The following is a 27,821-nucleotide window of genomic DNA, read 5'->3' on the forward strand; positions in this document are numbered from 1 at the left end:
TTCCATAAGAATAATAATAAATATAATAAAAATAGTCATGTACAAAATGGTTAATATTACAGGTAAAGAAAAGCAAAAGTTATACATTTTTCTAGTCTTTATAATCTTTGTTTTAACATGAACTTGTAAATAATGCCATAACAAAGTATAGGATGTTTTAAAGTAGTAATAAAGTTCGGGGATAAATAAGTTGGTAAACTACTTTATTAACAATTTTATGGTTATGTCTGTATATGTATATGTGCAAATGTTCTATATTCTCTTTTATTATGTACATGCAATAAATTGCCCTCTCCTTTATGTCTCTAATCTCCATCCAAAGGTTGTCTGGAAGAGATTTTCGAGCGATAAGACCGCCTTTTGCATCTCTATATAACTTGTTTCTTTTCCATATTATTTTATCACATTAACTTTTTATTTTGTTTTTTATATAGAGTGTTGATGTACAATAAAGTGTAAATAAATAAATAAAAAGCCCCGTCCGAGTTTGTTGTGAACTCTTATCACATCTAGGCAACATAAGCGCTGTCAAAGCTTCAAGTTGAAAGATGGCTTTACACGGGGGGAACAATTTGATAAAAGTTTAAATCAAATTCGGCTCTTCTGGCTTTCTTCTTATGACAAACAATTGGTCACTGTTAATAATAATATGTATAAGACGCATACACACACACCCACACAAGGTCAGTTGACACCTTGGGAAGTAGGAGAAGTTGAAAACCAACGCAGGTCGGAGCCATTGTCATGACAGCACTAGTTGAGTCCCCTGTATGTTTTTATGACACCCTGTATTATACAAGAATTATTAGTTTTATAGTAAGACAATAAATAGCTTTTTTATTTATTTATTTATTTCAATTTATGAAGTCCTTAAATGTCTTGGCATTTTGTATAAACAATGAAAAATGTCAATTGAACTTTAAGAATACATTAATCCAATTTTCTTATTTATTGGTAACGGTACTACATTTAATAAGGTTATTTACCTTCAGTAAAAATAATACCTGATCACTTGAAAAACCAAAACTGTTATCTCATTATAAATCTATTTATTAACAAGGTGTATACAGTGTGTCATGTTATTTTTCTCATTTAAATACCATGAGTAATATTTAAATAGACGTAAAATACAATGGAAGCTTTGTTCCCGTGCAGATGACTTATCATTTGTATTGTGTAGCATTTTGGCTACTTAGCAGTTAAGAATAAATCTTGAACTCGTTTATGTCGGTGGCCTTGAAAAGCCTCGATTCAAAATCTATGACATGGTTTAGATATGTTTTGCACAAGTGTTCCGAGAATGAAAAATAATGAGACGCATTCTTCCTTTGAGTTGAATAGTGTATGATGATCATACGGGCATAGAACTTCCCTAAACATCGCCACAAAACCCTGTCTTCATATTCTACCTGAATTCAGCGATTTCGCGCGGTTGGTCCATGTTATGGGGATCCTTCCCACGCCGCGTCAACCAGCTCCTCTAGAACCTTTGACCACAAACAGCAGTTGGATGCACAAGCCCATTTCCCTGCTACTTCAGGAGAGCAATTCTAAGCAATGTGGACTCGATCTCGTAGAGAAGCTTACAAACACATCACCATCACAGAATCATCACAATAATTTATATTCTTTATTTCTCCCCCACTTGACGGACCGAGGACACGATCGTCGTGGTAAATTTCTGAAGAGCCCTAAGTTTTCTAGGCAGCATCTACCGGCTGACATGATGATGGTATTGGTCCATAAAGCACGATAGTCCTTGAGCACTTCTAATAGGTTTTCCCCATTCAATTTCTATTACTTATTTCACGAAGTGAAACTTGTTTTAATCTGTAACATCTACTTTTAATTACCACAGATAATATTTATCATAAATTATTTAAATTCATTATGACGTTTATTGTTTTCGCCTCCGTTCAGATAAGAAAATTTGACTTTCATTACACTTTAATTGAATAATATTAATTAATTAATCAATAATATATGTTATGTATATGTTACATGAAAGATTAACAGCTGTAATTATATATAAAAATGATGTTGCTAAAATGAGAGCCAATTAAAAGTCTTTACATATAGTACTATCTCACGCCTGCTTTCGAACTTAAAGAACTTCCAGTCTAAACCCTTATGGGTGCGATTTTTAGAAATCAAGATATTTACTAAATTACAAGTCTTATAGTTGTTTAAATTGTGTCAGCACAAAGGTGAAAATCTAGATTTTATGACATTACAAAAACCAATTCCATTTTTAACATATTATCATATGATAAAAATAGCATTGGTTTTTTTATGTTAGCGGATGGTAAGTCTATTCAAATAGTATGTCTATGGTATCTATCGATTACCTTTTGTACGCCCTTTTTAATTAATTTTGTACTTTAAATATTGTTATTAACTTCTTTGTACTGATCTAGGAGGATTTTGCTTCGCGAACGTTGGATCTGGAACTTTCTTTTTTTCGATGATAGCGATATTCCCGAAAAAGAAAGTTGAGAAATCATTGTACGGCTCTTTTTTGTTGATCCTATCTGTTTTAAACGACACTGAGCTTTTTTTTTTGGTATTCCCAAGCCCATCATCCTTTTTCCCACTATAATCACGATGGGTTTTTTTCGAGATGTTTTCTTGTAATATATTTTAACAAAACAGGGCTCAGTCATTTTTGATGATAAATGATACTTCAACTGGTTGATTGTTAATAGGTGTAACAGCTTCAATCAGCTGAATCTATATATATTTCAGCTCAAATCTTTAAAGCTTTTTAACCTATTTTAAATCACCCGTATAAAATGATTACTCTGAATGATGTTACATTATTTTTTATTTATGCATCAGGCCAATATCTTTCGGCAGTACAAAATCTGCAGGTACAGATAGTAAATAATATATATTTTAATTTAAACGAATATAAATTTTGTAAAATCTTTTTCTTACATATCACGTTATTGATTATTTCTGAAACTATTGGAACCAAATGGACTACAGTCATATTTTTAAAGCATTTGCTTTTAATCAATCATTATGTTTATTTGATAGTTTGTAGAGTCGCTAAATCGAATATTGAAACACAAATAATTTTATTGTTACAGAGCTAAAAGAGAAGAACAGAGTCCGGTGGAGCGACGAACTATATATCAGTTATAATGTGAACATTTAAAATGTTACTCAACATTTGCAAGTCATGCCAGTAGTGAGTATAAAATATATATGTATTACTAGCTATCCTTATAGACTTTACTGACAGATGTTATTTTTTTTATGGCCCCCGCTATTGGGGACCTCTCCTTCCACCCCCTATTTAATTGGGAACAGGGTTTTTTATTTCTAAATATATTTTTTTTCACTACAATTTTTATTTCGTTCTCGTCTTCCATAGTACACAATATCTTTTTCCTTCTTTTATCATTCTAAAATTCCATCTTCCTTTCTCAATCATTCCATTCCTTTCGTACATCCTCAAACACTTCAGTTATCCATTTCAATTACAGTATCAGAGTTTTAATTGGTTTAATTATTTTCTCGTGTACATCAATTTTATCACGGTTATATTTTACAATTGTTTTTTTTAATATCAATGAATCTATTTTAATAACTTTACAATGTTTTATCCGCCTATGTTTTGTTCTTGTCTATTGCGTATTGTGCAACTTTCGTAAAGAATTTGAGGACGCACTCTCTTTAATCCTTTTCCATTATAATGGAGGCAAGTGTTGCCCCCTCTATCTTTTTGCCACACATGCCATACCACCTCCAGGCAGCAGAATTCCACACCAAACTGACCAGACGGGTGTGGAAGTCTCAAGTAGCTGACCGGCAACTCCAAGTCCCGATCCCTTACCACTTGCCGAGAGGACAGATGTTATTGGCCTGGCGCAGTGTATTTTATATTTGGATTGCTTGGAAAGTCAACGGATCCAGGATAAAGAATTGATTAATAAAGGTGCAGTTAGAAGCCTTGCGAACACACTGTTAAGATGGACTGTGTGGTTGTAAATGTAAGATAATTCTAGCGTATTGGTGACCGACAACGTGATATTTTGTCGTCACTTAACCCCTTACTGCTCCTTTGGAAATTTCTAGATCTTATCTAAAATTCTTTAACACGCGTGACGGTTGAATCTTCTTACCTCGAACATTGAGAGGACAAATTCGACAAAGTTTCTACATTTTATTTTAAGTCGTCGTAGTCATCAGTCCATAGACGTCCGCTGCAAGACACAGACTTTCTTTAAGAATATCTATGGGGGATATACTATGATTGCTACGCTTGGCAGGCGGGTTGACGATCGCAGTGTGCTATTATGGTAAGCAGAGGACGCTTCTGTCCATCATCTGGAAATTTAGTTATGAGTAGTGTCAATCCCATATAATTAATACACAATGTGAATTATTTATATAATTGTGATTACACAATACAATCTTATCTCGGTTCTCTACCGCTCCTGCACGTCGTGAAAGCGTTATGATCTGACCTTGAACTATATATTGGAAAGTCAAACTCTACCATTTTCCATACTGTACTTTAAGTATATGGTGACCGTTTCAAAAACGTCGAAACCTAAAAATCTTTGCTATCACCCAAAAATTCTAAATGACTTTAAAATCTGAGAGAATTTATTTGCAAATGTAATGTAACTGTAGTTCAATTATTTTGAGAAACAAAGGGATGGTTTGGTTCTCTCATTTTTCGATCTAAAAGAAATTTTAATGTACATAGCAAAGCATTCCGATATATACCATTCATATGTAAGCTAAAGCATTAACTAACTTTAGGCATAATAATCGTATTGTGGGAGCGAGAAATAACTTTAATAGTCTGTGTATCGAACATAACATTGATCCTTATTTAGCAACTGTTCATTCAGTGATAAGGTGTCTAACATTATTTTTCTGCACCTTCTTTAAATATATATTATTACTTTGTACATATTATGCTATAAATGATTACTTGTCCTCTTGTTTCTTATTAATTTTTTTATATAAAGATTGGTTACTTATGCTAGTAAATTGGAGGAATAGTAGCCCAGGGTTTGAATCTGGGAACATAATCTTAAATTACATTGTATGCATTGATTATATATGATTACCACTGCTCACAAACATGTTTTCAGAGTATGGGCTGTAACGTTCTTTTCGTACCGTATTACCACACTGCGATCGAAAACCCACCTGCATATTGGTTAAAATTTTTAAAAATGTGAACAAAAAAACTGTAAATAAATTATATAAAAAGGAGTTTACACTGTGATATCAAATTATAAAACGCTGTCGTGCCTCGCAGCTGAGAGAAGAAAGATCCGTATCAAATAGCGGCAATCCTTCTCCCAACTGTCTGCGTTTAGTTTAGACGAAAAATAAATATTGTAAAAAAAACACTAGTGATAGAAATTAGAATTAATAAAAAAAACACTGTAATATCATATTTTACCTGTGATCTAAGAGCGAAGATGAGGGAAGAAAGGCGATGAAAGCCAGATAAGCGATGGATAGATATACTCGTATGTGAATGACGAAAGGAATAAAAAATTTAACTAATAATATTATTTACCCGAATATGCACAGTTCATGTCCCACTAAATGGTAGAGGAACAAGAAAAAAAAAACACCCATCAGCCTAGCTTCGCGATTATTGTATATCCTCCCATAGATATTTTCCGGGAAGGTTTATGCCATCCAATGCGCATCGGTGAGCTGAATCGAAAATTAGTCGATGACGTTATGGAGTTAGAAATATACCACCTGGACGAATGAAGTATTTATATAAGATTTTCCTTCTAAAATTTCCAAAGTTACACAAGAACAATTCAAATTTACAACATATAAAATGATTCATGATATCACTCATAGGATTCTAAGTAATGTCGTTCATAATAACTTAATACCACTTAGGGCCGTTGTTTTGTATATTTCAAATGAGCGATAAGCATTTATCGGTGTACCCTTAATTGCCAAACATTAACAGATGGTGCTCTATCGAGAACCGGCTCTAAATGTATTATCTTCTTTTAATATGCACAACATACTTTTTGTCGATGTTTTTTAAATACTCGATTAGGTATACATAATTTTTGGGTCTAGAAATATTGTTATACGAAACCTAATGACTATAGAATATTTGTATTTACAAAACTACATGGTTATTTATACACCTGTAAGAGTGAGATCAGTGGAGTAACATGTTCAGGCAACTTCTTTTTGGCTTCCGTTTTTGGGAGCCTTTTCTTCCTCCTGCTTTATGTTGGGTAGAGATGTTACAATTTTGCGTTAAGATATTTGATTCAATTTTGTATATGTTTTTAATAATCTTTCTCAATTCTTTCTTAACTATCTCTTTTTGTCTTTCCTTCTATCCTGTGTGGCAACATTATTTCACTCCGTACTGTTGCACCTCTTTTTTACGCTCCTTGCTATTGGGGATCACTCGTTCACCCCTTTCTAGGGAGAGTCAGGGTGTAGACGGTAGACGTAGCTTACAATGTAGTAGCTATAAATTTAAACCAATGTAGACATTATTTTGAGTTCAAATAGAAAATTTATAGTATTTATCTTTATTAAGCACCATTTTTTTTCATTTATTTTATCTACAATCATAAACATTAAAAGATTTTTTTATAAGTACGTAATTGTTTAGAGTAGACACGGCATTCACAAATTGTACTTACTACATATACATAAGACAAGGAGTAAAAAACATTGGTCGTACAAGGTACTTATTTAAGAATGCATTCCATTGTGTATAAAATATATTAAGCTTTACTTTCATCCACGTCTGGTATTCTAATAATCTGATATTTAAACATCGTATACGCAGTTTTCAATGGCAAATAACTTGTAGCATTCACTCTCTGTATTACTGACCACTATGGCAACAATACTTTTATGTAAAATCTTTATTGAGCGTTAGAACTCAAATTCGAACGCCGATTTGAATTCGGACGCTATCAGTGATTTGTTCGCAGCCGTTGCGTTATGGTCTCGTAAATTGTAAATAATCTTTGTACATATGTAAATACAGCATCTTGGCTATCATTTTCCATCGTTCTCGCGTGGGTAATCGCTTCCATCCACTAAATGCGTATATTTCATCGAATGAAGATCAGATACACGCTCGACCTCCGCCACCAGTCGCGTATAAAGTATTTTTAAATATTGGATTAAAACACAAGACTCATATTTGATGATGAATGATACTTTTACTGGGTGATTGTTAATAGGTGTAACAGATTCAATCAGCTGAATCTGTAGGTTACATTTCAGCTAAAATCTTTTAAGCGTTTTAACCTATTTTCAATCATTCTGTATAAAATGATTACTTTGAATTATGTTATAATACATTATTATTTTATTTATGCATCAGGCTAATAACTATCGGCAGTACAAAATCTGTAGGTACAGATAGTAAATAATATATATTTTAATTTACACGAATATAAATTTTGCAAAATCTTTTTCTTACATATCACGTTATTGATTATTTCTGAAACCATTGGTGGACCAAATGGACTACATACATTCGCATCTTTAAAGCATGTGCTTTTAATCAATCATTATATTTATTTGAAGAATTTAAAAAGTAATCAATTATATTAAAAATGTTAGACAATACTAGACCCAAAACACTGCTTGAGAAATTGAAGACATTATTTTCTGAAAGATTTTCTTCAACAGTCAACCTTCAGAATACCTATAAAAGTTTTACATAAAAATGATAAGCGATTATTATTATAAGATACACAATTTGAAACGACATTTTTAGGTCAAATTACGAAATATCAAATGTTTGCCAAAATTCGTCCGCCATCTTGTTACGACGTTTCAAGCTCCATCACTGTCACGATGTATTGCGAACGAAATTTCCGATTTCGATCACGATAAGCAATCTCGGATGTCGAGATAAATGTGGAAAAATGCGAAATGTTTCCACATTTTTATCAAACTGATATTTTTTCGGCTTGTTATGTCATGTGTACTCTTTGAGGACTATCTCAATTGTCTCCGAGCGCAATGTTAGCCTTTTGAAGCATTCGGTGACAGTTTTTTGACATTGACATTTGTTTCCTTTTTAAAAATTATTTCCGACGTGCCAGTGTTTTTAAATATATATTTACATACGAAAAAATATTTACACTTATGACGGTTCATATAAATTTTAAAATTAGTTTTTTTTTTTGGTTTTAATCATGTGATGTGTCCACGTAAGTAAATGCCACAAAAACTAACAGTACCTAATTCAAAATGTAAAGAGAAATTTACAAAATTAAGGAAAAAAAACTTTTTATTGTGAATTAATTTAAAATATTATAAGTCTTTTTCACGGATAAGGACATTGACTTCCGTAACACAGGTCTAAATAACTCAAAGTTAGTTCTCACAGCAATATTAATTTTTTAAATAAATCTTAATGAAAATTTTGTTACCAAAATCTTCACTTTTTTAATTATCCGCCCATTATTACAATTTTATTTTGTTACGGAAACTAATGGATGGGTTTAGTTAAACAATAAACAATGATTTCGACGTGTCATCTTGGTGATGTTTGGGGGAGATCTGGGCCTTGTAACAGGCGTCAACATGATGACGGTGCATTTAATCAACGCTTTGTAAATTTTATCGTACATACTGTTGTTACTAACACATTGTCTCGTATAGGATATTGATTACAATAGAGGTTTTATATGTGATAATATTTTTGTCGATTCTAAATATTCTTTAATTTGGTTCACCAGCTGCCTGGAGACAATGTACTGGAACTGCTGTGAGGAGAGATTCTGTTTTGACAAGAAAATAGCCACATACACGTGAGTACCTATAAATTATTTATTCCATTTAAATTCGAATATTTATTACATATATATTAACATTTATGCGCCGAGAATTTTGTGAAAAGAATATGCTATAACATCGTATTCGTTAAAACTTTTTAATTTATGTTTTTTAATTTTTACTGTTGCCTACATTAATATTTTTCGCCTGTGTATGTACAGACGAAAACTTTATTGTAACCATTTTGGACTGATGTGCAGTGTGTTGTCCAATTTTGGACACCATTTCGAAATGTGATGTCAATTTAATTTATACTACAAGATAGCGTATAGAATGTTAAGTAGTAGATTTTATCGTTATTCTGATCTTATGAATATAAAAATATATATATTTATATACATATATATGTAATAACAATGAGGACGTTATAAGGAAATTTTTTAAATATGTTTAAATTTTTTAAATATATTCCATCTACCGTGTTTGGGGCAAACCTTTCGAGTAGACCTTTTTATTTCAATATTTTATGATAAGATATCAGCTGATCAGATAAGATTTTATAAAAACAAAAATTACGTCAAAATTATCATTTAAGATTCCCGGGTATTAGGAAAGTAGGTAAATTTTTTCCTTAGGTTAGTATGATGACATACATTCTAATATCTCATTAACCAGTGTAGTGTATATATATTATATTATATTTTAATTTTAATAGTTAGAGTTGGATGTCTATTTCTAGTTGCTGTTAATGTAGGTAAGAAATGCCGCGAAACAATAGTGCTTTAGGATTATTTTGTTCGAGTTTCTTAGTGAAATATTCCATATCTCAAAACAAAACACTATGCTATGGCGGTCTCGCGTATCACGTAACGCTTTCTTTCGATACTTGCTTATTTAAATTGAGTTACATTCCATTTATATTTCAACAAGTCCTATTTTTTTCTTTTACACACTCTTTCTCGCATATTATTTTCGTAACAGGTACATACGCTCTCCTACTTCCACTTTACCTCTCTCATCCTTTTCTATCATACATTCAACATACAGCATTTACCCATATTACATTTACGAATCATCCGTCGCCACACTTCTTGTTACACGGTTTTGTTTAGTCAACAAGTGCTATTAGAATGATAGGTCAGCGTCCAGTCTTAAATCGTTAATAAATATAATACGTATGAAGATAAAAGGCGAGTGATCATGTAGGAATTCCTTGATAAGGTGGTCAAATTTTGTTTATTTCATCGGAACACGCTATGCAGGTCGTTTACAACCAGTCTTATTTTAAATCTATAGAGAAGCAAGTCAAGCTGTGGACGTGATCGCTTTTTTTTTTGCTTTTTCTCTGTTGATGTTGTTGCTGCTATCTTTTTACAGCTTCGTCTGAACTGAGTTTACGGATCGGAAGGGTCCGTGAACTTAAAACGGACATGATAGACGTGGACGAAAGATATTAGTAATAATATGAGGAACGATAAATAAAATGTAGGGCAAAGTCGCAAGCCCTGCGGTAACCTTCTTAACAACAGATAGCAAGGTGCAAACTATTGAAAACGTCGGAAGCGTACCTTCAGGCATATCGACTTTATTTATATCTTATCAAGGATACGAACCTATTATTATTGTAACGCTGATAAATACTGATTACAATATTAATGGTTATGTATAAGTCGGTGCATATAAACTTACCTTTATTTACGTTCAAACGTATCAAACGCGTGTTCCGGTTTGCAAATTTTAAACTCCATTTCATGTTATAGATGATTGTTTAATATAAACTATTTTTTTATGCGACAACGTACTTCTATTGTATTACTAATGTATTATATTACAGTTATATTTATCGTGGCATCGGAAATTGAATTATAGTACAGGAATAGTATATAGGAATTTTTAATACAAGATTTATTGAAATAAATGTTTATAGACTTCAAGTCATATAAAATGGATTCATAGGTAGGGCTACATTAATACCATAGTACGCGTTTAAAAATGTTCATGTATAATGTTGGTTGCACTGCAAGTCATAGGCCTCAAGCAAAGATCTATAGTGAATATATCATAATGGCTTTGCGATCGCAGTGTAGTTGTACGCAAAGGATGCTACTATCCATTCTCTTGAAACTTATTTGTGAGCAATGGCAATCATATATAGTTAAAATGAAAAGTATGAATTATGTAAGATTGTATCGCAAGAATCGAACCCGCGACTTACGATCTCAAGTCTCAGTTCTCTACCGCTGAGCTACCACAGATCGCAATAGTTGCTTCATCACTATTTTCACTACCAATTTCAAATCTGTTGATTATATGTGCCGTACATGAAACAATTAATTCAATTAAAACTGCACTCTGTAAGATGCTCCGTGGAGGGGTGAAAAACGTGTTGAATGATTTGGCGGTGGCAGTTGTGTAATTCGCATTGTTTGTCGCATACGCATTTATCAGCGGGCTGGCGGGCGGTTCACTTTGTTGCACGACTACCACTGCATGTGCGGTAGTGGCTAAATATTGCTCCTTTTCTTACTTAGGATAGACTTCCGCAAGGTAACGCCTGATTCCTTTAAATATCCATTTAAACATTTAAATTCTTCGTCATCCTGAGATCAAACATATTCTCGACTTTTAAGATCTCGATCTAGGTGACCATTGTCATTTCAGTCTTAAAATATCCAAAACTGGACGTTGGCTCCCACTAATGATTTCCACCAGGACCGGTTGAATATCTGAATCCAACATCATCTGACAAACTTAACCAGGCTGTCTGTGCTTGTCGGCGGATCGTGTCGGAAGCGCTACATTATTTTATCTTGAAAATCGCGACGCAGCGCTTTTACGCTGCTAGTTGTGTGTCTTTGTTGATCTTGATGTGCACCCCTAAATACTACACCCATAATATATTTTAATTTATTTCTTACCACATAACAGCTTGAAACTATCGTAACAGAAAATCGTACGAAAGGAATTATTAAAATTGACTAATATTTGTCTTAACGAGTGTTTTATTAGACAACATCTAGTCAAAATATGTATAGGAATTTTCGGGTGTTCTTGCGAGAATAACTTTTTCTTAGCCCCCGTTATTGGGAAACTGCTTCCATCCCTATCTAGTTTGGGACATAGTTGTTTTTTATCTTTACTAATTTTTATATTCTTTTTTATTTTCATCCTCAGCTGTCATCCTTCACATAGTCTATCATTCTATTCTTTCATAACACAGTTCAATCTGTATTTCGCTTCCATTCTGATTGCCATTCGTTAATCGCCTCATTTGTTCCCCTCATTTCTTTTTGACCAAAAAATTTCACATTCATTTTTTATTTTTACGTACTATTAACATTAACACAGGATACTTATTTTCTAATTTATCACAGATTTTTGGATTTATGTTCTTTTCTTTAAAATTTAATTCATTTCCGCATTTTGTTGTTTCTATTGCTCAATATCAATTTTATTTATCTTTTCGCAAAACTTTAGAAATTCTGGTCTACTGTGTCCGTCTTTTATTACTGAGGCGATAGTTTTTTGGCTTATTTAAACGCACAATCGGCATTCGGTCCCCCTCCCCCGAATGCAGGACAGTTGGCAACCAGGTGGATCACGGTCTTTCCCATGCCCGCTCCACAGAAGCTGCAAGAATAGCTTAGCAGTTAAAAGTTAAGGTTCCATCAACAATTATAAAGTTATCACAAATTGCAGTCTATGAAGACCAAGCCATCCTCGCGGGCGGGGATGTAGGGATATATAAACTTAGGCGAGATATCGCAACATACTGGCAAGTTTTCTAGTTGTAGATAAAAGCGTTACTGGGGATTCTTCTGCAAATTACTCTTCTGTTTGAATTTTTTCTGGAATGATAGTAATGGCAACCCGACAATAGCATTCGATCATGACGAGGTCCAATCCATGGTCTTCATGAGCGGCCGCCCGCTCTCTAACCGCGAACAGCGTTGTCGAACCGCACCCGTCTAAAGCCGCATACATACAAAACAAATACTACACAGCTCTACTCGGGTAAAGCGGTTTACTGCGTGCGAATGATTTCGTGCAACTGGAACGCGTTTAGCTATGCTTGTTTTTAAGTCCACGGACCCTTCCGCTCCGTGAACTCAGCTCCGTTGAAGCTGTAAAAGCCTCCATAATAACAACAACAACATCAATCAAGAATAAGAAGCCTTGGTCTCCACTCCTGTACCTTAAGATATCAGAGACCATCTGTTAAAAGCATTATTTGGCTTGATTAGTGCTACTTCTACTTTTCAATGTTGTAGACCTTCTTTGGTCACTTTCATCTGTTTACAGACCTTCGTATTCCTAATTCGATCTCATAGAAAAATCCTTGGTCTTTATAAACAATATAAATATTAACATAAATGTTTGTTGATTACAAATACACATCTCAGCAACGTGGTGTCATGCAATATATCTACATTGCACAATGTACCTTCTGTGATTTTCCTCATATTGTGCTTGCGATTAGATGAATTGTCTCCGGGGTTTATTATCGTTACGTACGACTTGAATAGTTAATTAAAGATTTTATCGTTCGTCTAAGTTTACAACGCGACATTGTTTGTTCATTTATCGTTATAATATACTTACATTTTAACATACTTTCTATGGTTTAGGAATCTATTAGGGGGACCGGTAAGTAATGTCGCTTTCTTAAGTTAAATTCACACGACAACATTTTTAACAAGTTATTATTTCTAATCAACAATATATTCAACTTCGTTTTCAACAATCTTTTGCCATCTAGTATACAAATTTTCGATGCCGGAGCGGTAAAAATCAATCGGTATTTCTGTATAATATATCGACACTTACTACCATTACTTTCCGGTCCCCCTAATATATATATTCTGCAAGTACAATATACATCAGTGCCTAGTCTATAAATTTTATGTACTCGATCTGGATCTTATTGGCAAGCGCACAGTCGTAACGAGTCATGAAGATAACTATGCGCCGGATTTTTCTACAAAATTGAATTATGAAGGAAGTTCGTAGACGAAAAAGAATAGTGTACATAGCGAATTGTCAGGTTGAAATGGCACTGGGATAATTACATATCACGCTAAACAAGTGGCTGACAGAACCTTAAGATTCTGGAGTGGATACCGACAAGGTCAGAAAAGGAGGTCCACCCACAAAGATGGGCAACCTTATAAAGGTCGTCTGGATTATATGGATGTTGCCGTCTAATCGTATTGGAAATTTTTTAAGGCATTGCATTTTTTTATGGCCCCCGCTATTGGGGGCCTCTCGTACCCCCTATCTTTTGTGGGACAGGGACTTTACGGGAAAATTTAATTATTCACATAATTTAAGGCATTGCATTTGATGTGTTTGAAATTATGCTACAAGCCGATTTAAGCTTTGTACAGCTTAATCGAAATTGAGTTCGGAAACAGGAGGTGGACTTAACATTTACGCTGGGTGATCGTGTCCTAGTTACATCGAAGACGTACGTGCGAAGTGGAACTATAACCGTGTAGGTGTAAAGTTTAGTGAATGAAATGTGCTGAAGTTATGCGAAGCTAGACTATTCGGCGGTTTTTTGAAGGTAGCCCGTGTGTAGCAAAGACGTCTTACGGCAATAATGATATCTATATAACAGCCTGATACTACTGTATTCAGAGGACTTGATATTAGGTCGTCTGTCTGCCTTGTGGGTGGATGTATTGTTACATTAATTGTCGAATATAATATACTCTGGAACTTGAGAGATCTGAATCTATCGCGTTACGAAATTACGTAAACTTAATTTTAAGCAAGTGATTCAATTTGAATTTGTACTTACTTTACTTACTTACACACAAATAACCATAACTTAGAGTTATAGAAAAAGGAAGAAAAAATCGTAAATGAGTTAGTAGTACTGTAGTTTTAGGGTAAAGGTAATGGCCATTATAAATATAAAAATAATGATTATGTCAAGCGCAGCAGGCAATCTATCATTGTACAAAATAACGTTAATATATAATAGCTTTAGAAAATTTTCGCAATAAATTATATTCAAACAATAAACTATCCATTAGAGTAATAAATAATGTAGAAATATTACAGAGTGTTGATAAAATCAATATTTGTTTATTTATAATTAGATTAGATAAGTGTGAACGATGTTGCTGTGTATAGAAGATAAATAAAGTAAACCACATAAATATGAATAAATATTATAATTACATTTAATTATACGAGCATAAGTAATATTATACAAATATAAATTTTAATAAGTCACGTGGTCTGCTACGAGGGTGGATTGAAAAGTACTCGGCCTAACACAGATCCATTCAATTCTAAAAATCAAATCTACGCACATTATTTAGTTCAGTTCAGACTAGTTCATTGTGTGAAGTTCGAAACGTGTGCGATAATTATTTGTGATTTTATAAATTTATTAACAAAGTAATCGGACATAATTTCCGCGAATGGAGCAAATCGAGCAGCGTGCCGTCATTAAGTACCTCCATAAGAAGGGGCTAATCATCAAAAGGCATCCATGATGACATGGTCAGTACATTAGGCGATTGTGCTTTGTCATATTCATCCGTCAAAATATGGATAGCAGAATTTAAGCGTGGTAGAGAGAGTGTGAAAGATGAACCCCGCTCTGGAAGGCCTTCGACGTCAACTACTGACGAAAATATTAAAAAAGTACTTGATGTAATAATGGGAGACCGCAGATTAAAAATTAGAGAGATAGCCGAGATTATAGGCATCTCTTATGAACGAACTCAAAACATCATTGTCAACGAGTTGGGTTTCCACAAGGTGTCTGCGAGGTGGGTTCCGCGACTGCTTTCAGTTGAACAAAAAAGGACGCGATTGACTATTTCACGCGACTGTTTGGAGTTATTTGAAGCCAATGCAGATGATTTTTTGAATCGTTTTGTTACTATGGACGAAACATGGGTTCATTACTGTACACCGGAAACAAAACAACAATCAAAACAGTGGAGAAGACTTGGTTCACCAGCCCCTGAAAAGGCTAAGTCGATTTTGTCGGCAAATAAGGTGATGGCTTCAGTATTCTGGGACTCGAAAGGTGTGATTATGATTGATTATCTTGAAAGGGATCAGACTATAAACTCTGATTACTACTGCACCTTACTACGTCGTTTACGAGAGGAAATAAAAGAAAAACGTAGAGGAATGCTCAGAAGAAAAGTCCTGTTTCATCAAGATAACGCCCGTGTTCACACGTCAGTACAGTCAATGGCTGAAATTCACAACTGTGGCTTTGAACTGTTACCGCATCCGCCGTATTCACCTGAACTGGCACCATCAGACTTCTTTCTGTTCCCTAACCTAAAAAAGCACTTGGGAGGTCAAAGATTTTCGACAAACGACGAGGTCAAAGCAGCTGTAGACGCATATTTTGACTCTAAGGAAGAATCATTTTTTTTCAACTGTCTAAATGCTTGGAAGGGGAGGAGGCAAAAGTGTATTGAACTTGATGGTGATTATGTAGAAAAATAAAAATATAACTGATTTAGTATGTGTTTATTTTCTTGGTTAGGCCGAGTACTTTTCAATCCACCCTCGTATTAACCCTTTCCTTACCGCAGTCCGTTCCGCCCAAGTGAAGCTAGCTAGAAAACCGGGCATGTGTGCGTTTCTTACTTTTTTATTTTAAGTTCCAAGTACGTACTTCACTTCAAAGAATTGTTTTCGACTGAAGGTGCATTAAATAATAAAATTGTGTGCACTCTAAGAGGATTCAATTTAATAACAATGCAATATAAGAAACGGCAAATGGATGCCGGCTATTCCACCGCTGGTAATGAAAGGTTTAAACTTGAGTGGAAGTATAAACTAATCACGTATAAGATGAAGTATTTATTCGTATCCACGTTTACTTTTTTAGGACGAGAACTTTTAAGAACTTTTAAGATCGAGTTAATACTTTTAATATGTTTAGTAATTTTACAATGATGGTTTGACAATATATATAATATGATATAAAGATAAGCTAAATTCTGTTTCCAGGCTCGATGACAATGGCGGCTCGGTATATGCTAATGGTATCACAAACATGGCGGCCAGCCTCGACAGCGTGGTCACCGAACAGCCCCACAACAATAACCACCTTCCTCCCACTGCAGTGGTTGGAAGAGAGGTGAAGGAACTGCCCATACACGCGGACAAAATATACGAGGTAAGCGATTTTATTAAATTATTTTAATGCAAATACTTTAAGTTACATTTTTGACATAATACACGATCTGTGTGTATCTTTTCACGTGAATTTTAATATAACATTATGGGTTCCATAGCACCGTTAATTTCGACCATTTACCAGCAACAGACAAGGGTAACGGTTCCAAATACGGTTAAGCAAGTGCAAAATTTAGTGTTTTAGTATATACGTGCCAAGTCAACTGCGGACGACATAAGTGATCAAAAACGAAAGTAGAAAGGCATTAGGAAGCCATTTTTTTCCATAGTTGGTAGGACTGTCTGTGAGGATTTAGCAGATAAAAACCGATTCGAAGTTCTTGAAGGCTATACCGGAAAAAAACTATTCCGTCTGTTTCGAGGACTGAAAAAGCGTTGCCAAAAGTACGTTTTATCAGACGTTATTACTTTGAAAGGGATGAAATTGATTTGAAATAAAAAAGTAAATTTAAATGTTATATACAAATTCACCTTTATTATTGATCACAGTATTAGATCTACTTCTTTAGATTGCCAATAAGACCGTTTAGGACAAGTGTATCCAGCGTCTTCCAGCGGCTTTAACGAGGTGGTCTATCTACCTTGTTGACAGTATTGTCACTCTGCTCTTTCCGCTGTGTGATCCACCTCCACCCACCATCACTTTAACTTGCTAATCTGTTACTATCTAACGCTAAATAGTAATTAATTAACACGTAAACTTTCAATTGCAGGTATTCTCTAAATCATTAATATTTAGAGAGGATCATGAGCTTAAATCTGGAGACAGCATTGAGACCCTCGACGAGATCGAGACCAAATCAGAGCCTGACTACTTATCCGATAAACCCAACAGGACCAAGGTGTACTTCGAGGATGAAGTAGATTCACCAGTCACTGACTTCGAAATCATGTTCAAAGACGAACTTCTTGCAAGTTACGACATGTTCAAAATTGACGAAGAAGAAGAGGATAGAAGGAGTCAGGAGACTGTAGAAGGATTGACAATGAGTGTGTCAGTCAAGAAGCAAGATGTTATTAAACCCAGTACAGTGACATTGAAGGGTGAACCTAAAATGACTACACCCAACCCTATATACGAGTATGACCCTATATCGATTGTACAACTACCTACAAGCCTCACCCTACCAAGGGTGGAGAGCGTGAAAGGTATATTAAGACAGAAGAGTGATATCACAAGAAGTGACAGTTCACGAACGTTAGACAGAACAGATAGTAGCAAACTATTAAGAACAACCCTCAATAGAGTCGAAAGCCTAAAGAGCATAGACCCGAATAAAATTAATAAGGTCCTAGCAAGAGTGCCTCATAGAAGCGCATCATTCCTGAATATTCCAGAACATCTAATACCCGAGAAGCCACCTCTAACAAAGAGCAAGTCAACAGTCGGTGTGACGTCATTAGCCGAACATGAACCGAAGCTAAGTCAACTCCCAGATACGCCAATCATAAGGAGTAACAACCTGCCCAGATTCTTCGCAGACAGTCCTTCGCTCTCTGAATATAAAGGTGAAACTAGCTTGCAGAGCATCAAACAGAAGACGGCGATTATGTTCCAGGAGAACGACTTCAGTATGCCTCGTTACTACGGAACTGTGAAACCAACGGAGCAACCGCCAGTGCATGAAAGCAAATCGATGCCAGATTTAAGATATCCGACGTCAAACGCAAAAGTCAGTAAGCGATTGGTCAAGTTACGAAGTAAGTTGAAGCCGTTAGTTATAAGAAAAAGTTCTGACGAAAGGTTATAAACGCGTGTACATATTAATTTACATTAAATATGACATTTTCTTCATCAATAATAACTGTAACACAATATAATGATGATTAACTTATTCACATTATACTAAAACATTTTTTTTCTTATTTATGATATTCAACGATTAAAATTGTTGTATCATTGTTATTTATTTAAAACTTTTTGAATGGCGGCTAAAAAGTACATATTCTTTACAAAGCAACGTTGACACATCGGTTTTCAGTTGTTGAAAACAGATGGCGCTGTTTTAAATTCCCGTAAATATATGTTTAAACTGTTTAGTACATAGGCTAGATATATTTATTTTAATTATTTTGATTCACGTCATTAGAAATGGAACGATTTATTTTGTTAATAAATTCTATGAAAGTACCAAATATACTAACAAAATGCATCACAATTTAATAACACATTCATATTTTATCCTAGTTTTAAGAAAATGTTTTAATTTTAAAATATTTAATACATTTGACCTAAATTTGCTGTATATTTTCAATCTGTGTAATTGTTAACTTTAATATTATATCTATATTGTAAATGTATGCGACGGCCTAATCTGTGTACTTGATTAATCTTTGTGATATATTTTCCCGCCATTTTACGATTTAAAAGTAAAAAGAATTATAATAATTTGATAATTAACCTCACTTATCTATTACTAAGTTTCACTTTTGAATGCATCAATTTATCGTTATGAACGTGTAATGCAAAAGGTAAAATCAATTTGTATACGTAAGTTGTAAGTCTAGTCAGAAACGAAAATAAAAAAGATTAAACGCTCATTGTTTTTATTTTAACACATAGCAACCATTCAAAATTATAACCTGAAATATTTTATGAACTATGTTCTTGTTCTTTTCAGCAGATACACCCTAACTGCAGGGCGTTAGCATTCCCCAAATACACTACCAATTACATTAAATTCATTTATATTATGTTCCATTAAGGATAATAGTAATCTATTGTATATCGTCGTCTTAATAATTGCGTGTACTGTGTACTGTAATAAGGAGGGTGATTTGAGGAGAGTCCACGAAAATGTCTGTCAAGTTGTTTTGTGATTACTTTTATAATTATCTTAAAAAGTTTTAGAGTAATTCATTCCCAAGTTTTTAAAAATTCTTTTGACTGTAATTTGATTTTTTACAAGTTCTTATTTGAAATACTTTTTAAATTTACTTCATTGATGCCACTATGCGAACAGTTAAGGTACGAAACACCCTACTGGCGTCGATGTTTTGAGCTAATTATAACTTGGTAGTTTTCAAGTCAAATGTGAATACGTTTCTTCTAAGCAAGCATATTGCAACTTAGACCTCATCATTACTTAACATCAGGTTAAATGCTTTGCCTATAGTCAATAAAAAAGGTTATCAGAAAATTTTATAAAGTTTAAAAAAGGATAAACTTAATAATATCCTTATTAAAATAAACAAGATTATTTTATTTATATTCTGTGGCTAAAAAGTAAGGTGAAATTGTCATTTATAACTCCCGCGAGGCTGGAAGTAAATTATTTTTTTCTAGGTTGGTAGGACTGTCTATGTTTGCTAACCTAGAAAAAAAGTAGGCAATTCGAAAATGGACTTGAGTCTAACTCTTTTGTTTTATAAAAAAATATAAAAGACTGACCAAAAGGTAAGTTGAATTTGTTTATAAAAGGTATAAAATTCTTTACGTAATCTTTCAAATCATTACCTTAAAGGAATTCGCGTCCGATAAAATGAATTTTTGCTAACGCTTTTTCCAGTCCTCGAAACAATAGGAATAGTCTAGTATAGCTTTGACGGCTACACCGGAAAAAGCGATTTCGGGCGATTCAACTAGCAATCCAATGACCAATGCGGGGACGGTGTTTTGACACGATAGAGCAGGAAAAACCGAATAGAAGGTCTTTAAGGCTATATCGTAAAAAGAGGGGGTAGGTGAAATTTATTTGGAAGAATAAATAAAGAATTTATATTTTATAAATAATTCACCTTACTTTTTGACCTCAATATTACATTTTTTTTCTTGATGCAAATTGATTTTTATAGACTTTTGCTTTTATTATTTTGATTGATATCTACTGTAGAAGAAATTGAATAGCTAACTTTATCGAAATAATTAAATAAATGGGTAAACAAGTTCAGGTAAACATAATTTCTATGAAGTGTTAAGTTTTACCACATGAGTCAGATCATTTATGATACGACTCTTAAATATCACAAAAAAATAAAACAAAAAATATAAAAAGCGCATAATTTATTACATTATTACATTGTCTATATATTTCAAAAACGCCTTGTCGGTGTACGACCAAGTCCTTAGTACAGATTAATAATAAATAAACTTTAAACTTGTTAATTTTCAAATTTATTTTATAATTTCTATCAAATCGAAACCCTATTATAACTACACGTATTAATACTAAATGTTCAATTTTTTCTACGTATTTTTGTTATTAGCTTAACTTAAAAATAATTACAATTATCTTACTACATAAAATTCATGGAGAAAAAGCCGTTTTTTTATATAATTAACACAAAACAAGGCAAGGGTTTAATTACAAGTAATAATATTTAAAAAATATGTATAAAATGTAGCGTCTGTCAAAAAGTGTATATTTTATCTGTGGCACATACATTCAATAACAAATATTCGGGGAGAAGTAAGATTGGTGTTTCAATTTTACAATATAAATGTGCAGCTTTTCCTTATATTTATATACAATGCATTAAGAATACATATCTCCCATTAAAAGGTCAGTTTAAAAAACATTGGCATCCTCCATGTATATTACAATGACCAACATACTGTTTTTTTACACTTTACATATATTTAGAATTAGGCTACGCAGACCGTATTCTACGCTTCTTATAACACTACAATTCTATAATCTAAACGAAAGATTACATATTCTAAACGGGGTCACGATTGTGACTCATTATATAATTTATTCTACAGCGAGTCAATCTAGCGCTTGACATCGGTTCACATATTCTCTAACGGGTCATTAATCATAAACTTGCATTAATGTGGACTACACTGATCTGTTATATTTTGGCCGTTTGTCATTGTTTTATTATTTACTTTATTAATGTTTCAACTAGCTTACTAATGGATTATTTACGTTTAAGCTAATATGGATGGTTATTATTAATAGTGAGAGCATTTAAGGCCATTATTACTCTTCATTTGAGTTATTCCACATTTGTAAAGCATTATAAATAGGTGAAGTGATTTTTCTACAAAGTTAATTTAAAATATTAACTATCTATTCAACGAAAAGTTATATAATGGGGTTCAATATAATATTGTAATAATAATGTGTACCTTTAAAATATATAGCCATGTTCATTGGCAGCAAAATGTGAAGATTCGAAATAATAAATGGTTGAAGTAAAATTTTAAATATTCTGACCCATTACAGAATTTATATACTAGTGTAATAATACCACTTAATATTGGGTGCCAAAGCTAATGTTTTTGTCTAGTATGATTCGAATTCTTTGTTAAAAAAGTATATTGTTATTATTAAAACAGGGTATTGCACATATATAACGAATTATAAAAAAAAACTTGAATAGATCTTATAATATGAATACTGTATTTTTTACAATCAGAAATTATAACTTAAGTAAAGAATATAAACTTATGCATGTTTACTGTTTGGTAAAAAGTTTGAACCGTTTCAAATATCAGTTTTTCTTAAGAATTTTTATTCTTTTTAGTGTTTATCTGCATTTAGACAGAAGTGAAGTTTTATTATATTGAAATGGTTAATAAATTGGTACTGTTTAATAGAAAATACTTTTTCTGCCTTTAAAACGAGATTTCGAGCACAGAAAAATCATATTTTAATTACAAGTAATACTTCTTTGTAATTGTAAACGCTGTACATGGATTTTTCTTTTATAGATACAGGTCCGGATTAAAAAAAATAATTACAAATTACAAAACAAGCTAATAAATAACACGAAATAAAATACTTTGACACGTTGCGGTCAAATAAAAATATAAAATAGTATATAAGGTCGCACTTGCATCTCCTAAAGACAAATATAGCTCTTTGATTTAGTAATATTTTTCACAATTCAAACAACGATACACGCTTCACGGCTTTTAATTACATACGAGCTAAAGTAAGTTAGGTATAATTCGAAAGTAAACAAAAAAGCATAAGGATATTATTAACGTATTTATTCAACCATAAGAAGCCCACCGCTGGACCAACCTAAGCCATAGATTTCCAAAAGGACAGGAAATGTTTTTCATATAGCGTTTTCCGACATACTTTTTACCACGTCTATAGGCGGAAATAAGACGATTATTTATTCACAATACAATTGTTGGCTATTCAGTATTGGATCTATTAATTTATACAATTATTGTTATTTTAACTAGATCTATTTTAAGATCTCTAAGTACCTGTGTTCGTAATCATGAATTTATTCAACTCAGTCTAAATGCATCTAAAATGTCACTAAAACTTTTATGTGGGTAGATAGAAAACAAAAAATAATGCAACTACATTGGTGTTATTTATTGCCTAGATTTAAAATAGATGTAAGTCTATTTATCCCATTCTAAATGCATCTTCAAATAAACGCCACTAAAATTTGATGTGGGTAGAAAGTAAACAAATATCGTTGCACCTTGTGACATAAGCATGATTTATTGCCTAGACCTAAAATTGATCTTGAATCTAGTTATCCCACTCTAAATTCATTTAAAATGCCACTAAATATTTTATGTGGGTAGATAGAAAACAAAACTTAATGCATCTAAACACACTTGCATGATTTATTCCCTAGATCTAAAATCGATCTTGAGTCTTAGTAGCAAGTCCAAATGTTTCTAAAACGCTACTAATTTTTTTTATGTGGGTAGATCGAAAACAAAACTTGATGCATTTAAAGTTATTGATATTTTTGACTGCATTGATTTAAAATAGATATTGATCTATTTAGCAAAATCTGAATGCATCTAAAGACTTCACGATTTATTGCCTAGATCTAGAATACAATTGAAGTAGAATATAGATATTTACTCCTTATATCTTAAAGCCGTAACAAATCAATTTATCTTATTGTCTATTCACTTTTAACATTTAGGGCACTGTCAATCAATCGATTCATTAAAATGTATAATAAAATAAAAATAGTTATCATGATTTTTGGTTTTATTGATTTGTTTATTTCTAATATTATAATATTTTGGCTTATAATTTTAAAGGTGTTTTTATTTATATCTACAGCGTGTTACGAAATTCGATAAATAAAAATACGTGCGCCGGTGGTTTAATTCAATCTACAATGTTAAACAAAAAATCACTAGTTTATATCAAATAAGATTATAATAGACCATTTCTACGTATATACGACTGTGATCAAAAAGTAAGGTGAAATTGTCATTTGAAACTCCCGGGTAGGCAGTAATTCTTTTTTACAAAGGTTGGAAACCAGCAAAAGTTCAGCCAAAGCCATTTTAAAGTTTATTTTGTGTGTCAAACGCATAAGTCTCGTTTCGTACCAAAATCACTGACTTCTAGTTATTTAACAAACTCAAAAAGACTCCATTTTAAAACGATATAGGAGATAAAAATTGAATTGAAGGCTTTGAAGGCTATAACCGGAAAAAGACTATTCTAAATGTTTCAACGACTGGAAAACGCGTTGGAAAAATTAGATTTTATAGGACGGAGATTACTTTAAAGGAAATTAAATTAATTTTAAAAAATAGATAAGGAATTAATATTTTATAAACAAAATCACCGTAGTTTTTGATCACAAATGATCGGTGAGGTGAATAAGCGAAGTGATTTATAATGATTTTTACTGTAGTCATACCATGGACATACTTTGAGATATTTTATTACTATATAACCTGATGCTTTGTAATTTCACTCCACTGATGACCTTTAGCATCAAACTTTTTAAAATTAGTTTAAAATTTGAAAGAAAAAGGGTTTTTATTATTGGTAAACAACAATGATACGGAACCATGGCAAGTCCATATTATATATAATATTACATTACAGGGAAGCTCAAATTGATTACAACTTTTTAAGACAAGTTCTTATTGAAAAATAAAGATGACAAATTAATAAAAAATCGTACTATGTTAGAATTTTCAACTTGATAATGAACCGTCAAATTAAAATTGATGATGAAAGATATATCTACAAGTCAGAGTTTATTTTGGGCTCTTTATAGATGAGGACCCGATTGGGACCCTCGTCCAGGTTTATTTTAAGTATGGCATCCTTGCCTTCAGGGTTGGATGGAAGCGGACTACTTCTAGCATCTTCGAACGACCCTAACAAGGTCATCTGCCCACCTTGAGGTTGGACATCTCACGCAACGTACGTCACGTACGTCAACGTACGTCACGTAACGCAACGAGATTTAACCTGTCCACTGCCTATGGACATATCTGTCCAAACTCTTCAGGTTTGTACGGGTCGGTGCCCGAAATAAAGTAGGCTAAATTATTTCGAAACACCTTAAAAATACAGTTTAAAATCGCTTGCTATGAATTTACCATACGATCATGAATAAAATTTCATTTATCATTAAAAAAAATTGTTGACAGGCGCCATATTGCAGCACACAGAGGGTTAACCCGCGGATACTATAGGAAGAAATCTGTTATACGAAAGCTTGTTTTAAAATCGAAATATTCTTTATTTGAATAGACTATTACCGGCACTTTCAAATCGTTAATAAAAAAAATGTTGGTATCGTTATGGAAGCTATCACCAGCTCGGAAAGCAGTTCTGCTAAGAGTTGACGAGAAACTTAACAGTATCGTTTTACAAATATAGTTTCATAAGAGTTGTGTGAGATTCAACAACATTAAATTCCATGCATTAACATCAGCATAGTATTCTATTTATAAAATTAGGTTCTTATCGAATTTTTCTCACGACGCACATATAGGTATATATGATCAACGTATTGTTAACTAAGAAGGAAATTTATTTACGTCAGCTGATGAACGTCCAATAAAAGACATATGTCTCCCTCAAAGATCGCTATGACTTGGCTGTCCGTATCCGGGGACTCCCAGAGACTATGATTAAGTCAGTCCACCTAGTGGGAATTCTACTCATGCCCCATCTACTGGCCGGTGGTCGCAACTTCAAAACGAAATGCATTAGGAATAGTTTTAAGAAAACATTTAAAAATTATTTATTATGCGGTACCCAAATGTAATATATAGTATTATCATTAAGTCTGACAATACACGAAGTTGTAAACTAGTTCAAAATATATTTCACGAGATGATACTACCTGGTGTTTGTTTAAGAGTTGGATTTTTAGTTGCAATATCTTCGGCGATCAATTTGGATGACAACAGATTTTTTTCTAGACTCTTTTATATCTCAGTAATCATCTCCTAGATCCTGTTTAATATATTTTATCGATAACTTTTTCGTTCCAATATAATTAAAAGCTTGATATACAAAAAAATCACACAAGATCGCACAAAAACACTTTCATTGTATTTTAGTATATCTTATTAAGAAATGTAATAATTAAAATTTTAAAATAAATGTATTTGTGTATATCAAATCATAATAAATACGGCTTTATCATATAAATTTATCTATCTATACTTAAATAAATATTTACACTAAATAATTATTTAACATTCAGAAATACTTTACGGATATAGGTATTAATGAAAATTTAAGTAAACTTAAAAACATATTATACATATATATTAACAATGTTACCAAATGCAGTAATATATTCAATTACTATAATTTATTAAATTATAGTTCTTATGCTCTACACCATAAGAGCACTTTTCGTTTGTTGTAAATAGATATTGATTATTAAAAATTAAATATAAATATAAACTAATTTAGTTTATGAATATAATACTTCTTTGTTGATACAAATCAAATATAACCTTATATTTAACAAAAAAGAACTATTTTGCATTGACAAAACAAAATTAATATGGCAATTTGACTATGTTTGAATAATGAATGAATAACATTCAAGTGCAAATAAAAGGTTATATATCGCAATAGAAACAAAGTAAAGTAATTCTTAAGTGTATCAGCATTAAAAGCGAGTTTGCATTGTCACAAATGATATAACAAAAACAAAATGTCATATACGTAAACTGGCACACAGAAATAAACCTTATAGCAAACGCTATAGAAACACTTTTCAATTGTCACTTATAACAAAACAGTTATTTACTAATTATTTTAAACCTTTTCACTTTAATGGTGGTCTTATTCGCGCACAACTTTAGCGCAGTAGCGGCGCCCATGTAGTCGGCGGTAGACACATCCTTACCATCCACCGCAACAAGCAAATCACCCTTTTGGATTCTGCCGTCCACCTCAGCTGGAGAACCTGGCAGCTGGAAGTAAAATCTAACGTCAATGCATGTCCATATATAAAGAGGATAATTGAAGGTGTTACACGCTTATCCACGCTTGTACACGCGTACCAGATAGAACATTCAACTCTGAGTTATCATTGGTATAATTCTCACTGCGAAATTACAATTGTAAGCAATCATCCCAAAGAAACATCACTTAACCCTTAATAGCCTGATTTACGAAAGTGATTTTTTTTAATATTACTGTGTTTGCTTGAGGGTCTAGATGAAGGGAAAAATAGATTTTTTTTAATTTCTTTGGAAAGAATATTATACAATAGTAAAATACGTACAGTCAACATATAAAAAAACTAATAGTAATGTGAACATTTGGTTCAAAAGATTGGTATCAAAATTGAAACTCTAGGCTATTAAGGGTTAAATCCACCTGGAGTACACGGCATCTAGTGTAAGCTACCGATGGTATACATCTCTCATAACAAAATTATAATGAAATCCACCAGTGTTACATACCATATAAAATAACTAGAATTAAAGCCCTCTGTGGTACATGACATCTAGATAAACAATCTATTAAGTCATCGAATGTACACGTCTGATTAGACCTATTAGTGGTACACACCATCTAGGAAAATATTTTAGTGTGAATTATGGATCAATTAACAGCACATGCCATATAAACGAATATGAATTAGTGCCATCAGTTGTACACGATATCTAGAGAAATATTGTAGTGTAAGTCATTAGTCCAAAGGAACATTTA

General features: G+C 32.8%; 2 protein-coding genes across 3 annotated transcripts in view; one reads left to right on the forward strand and one right to left on the reverse strand.

Moving 5' to 3' along the window:
* The window catches only part of LOC137924651 (uncharacterized), a 33,423-nt gene extending 14,291 nt beyond the window's left edge, over nucleotides 1-19,132 (forward strand). Inside the window, exons 2-5 of one of the 2 annotated variants that reach the window (XM_068768072.1) lie at nucleotides 3,093-3,193; nucleotides 8,730-8,801; nucleotides 16,762-16,930; nucleotides 17,664-19,132. In XM_068768072.1, coding sequence (XP_068624173.1) covers nucleotides 3,162-3,193; nucleotides 8,730-8,801; nucleotides 16,762-16,930; nucleotides 17,664-18,701 — 1,311 coding nt within the window. In that variant the 5' untranslated portion in view covers nucleotides 3,093-3,161 and the 3' untranslated portion in view covers nucleotides 18,702-19,132. Of the gene's footprint in view, nucleotides 1-3,092; nucleotides 3,194-8,164; nucleotides 8,199-8,729; nucleotides 8,802-16,761; nucleotides 16,931-17,663 lie in introns of those variants that run through there. The other variant, XM_068768073.1, reaches the window with a different exon arrangement.
* Nucleotides 19,133-26,682: 7,550 nt separating this feature from the next.
* Nucleotides 26,683-27,821, reverse strand: part of LOC137924604 (multiple PDZ domain protein-like) — a 215,245-nt gene continuing 214,106 nt past the window's right edge. The window contains exon 36 of the mRNA XM_068768020.1: nucleotides 26,683-27,076. Within this exon, the coding sequence (XP_068624121.1) occupies nucleotides 26,903-27,076 (174 nt within the window). The 3' untranslated portion in view covers nucleotides 26,683-26,902. The remainder of the gene's footprint in view (nucleotides 27,077-27,821) is intronic.

The sequence above is a fragment of the Battus philenor genome, unplaced genomic scaffold (genome assembly GCF_028537555.1).
Source record: "Battus philenor isolate CCGP_79_NKW_IND1 unplaced genomic scaffold, ilBatPhil1.0.hap1 SCAF_24, whole genome shotgun sequence".
Lineage (NCBI taxonomy): Eukaryota > Metazoa > Arthropoda > Insecta > Lepidoptera > Papilionidae > Battus > Battus philenor.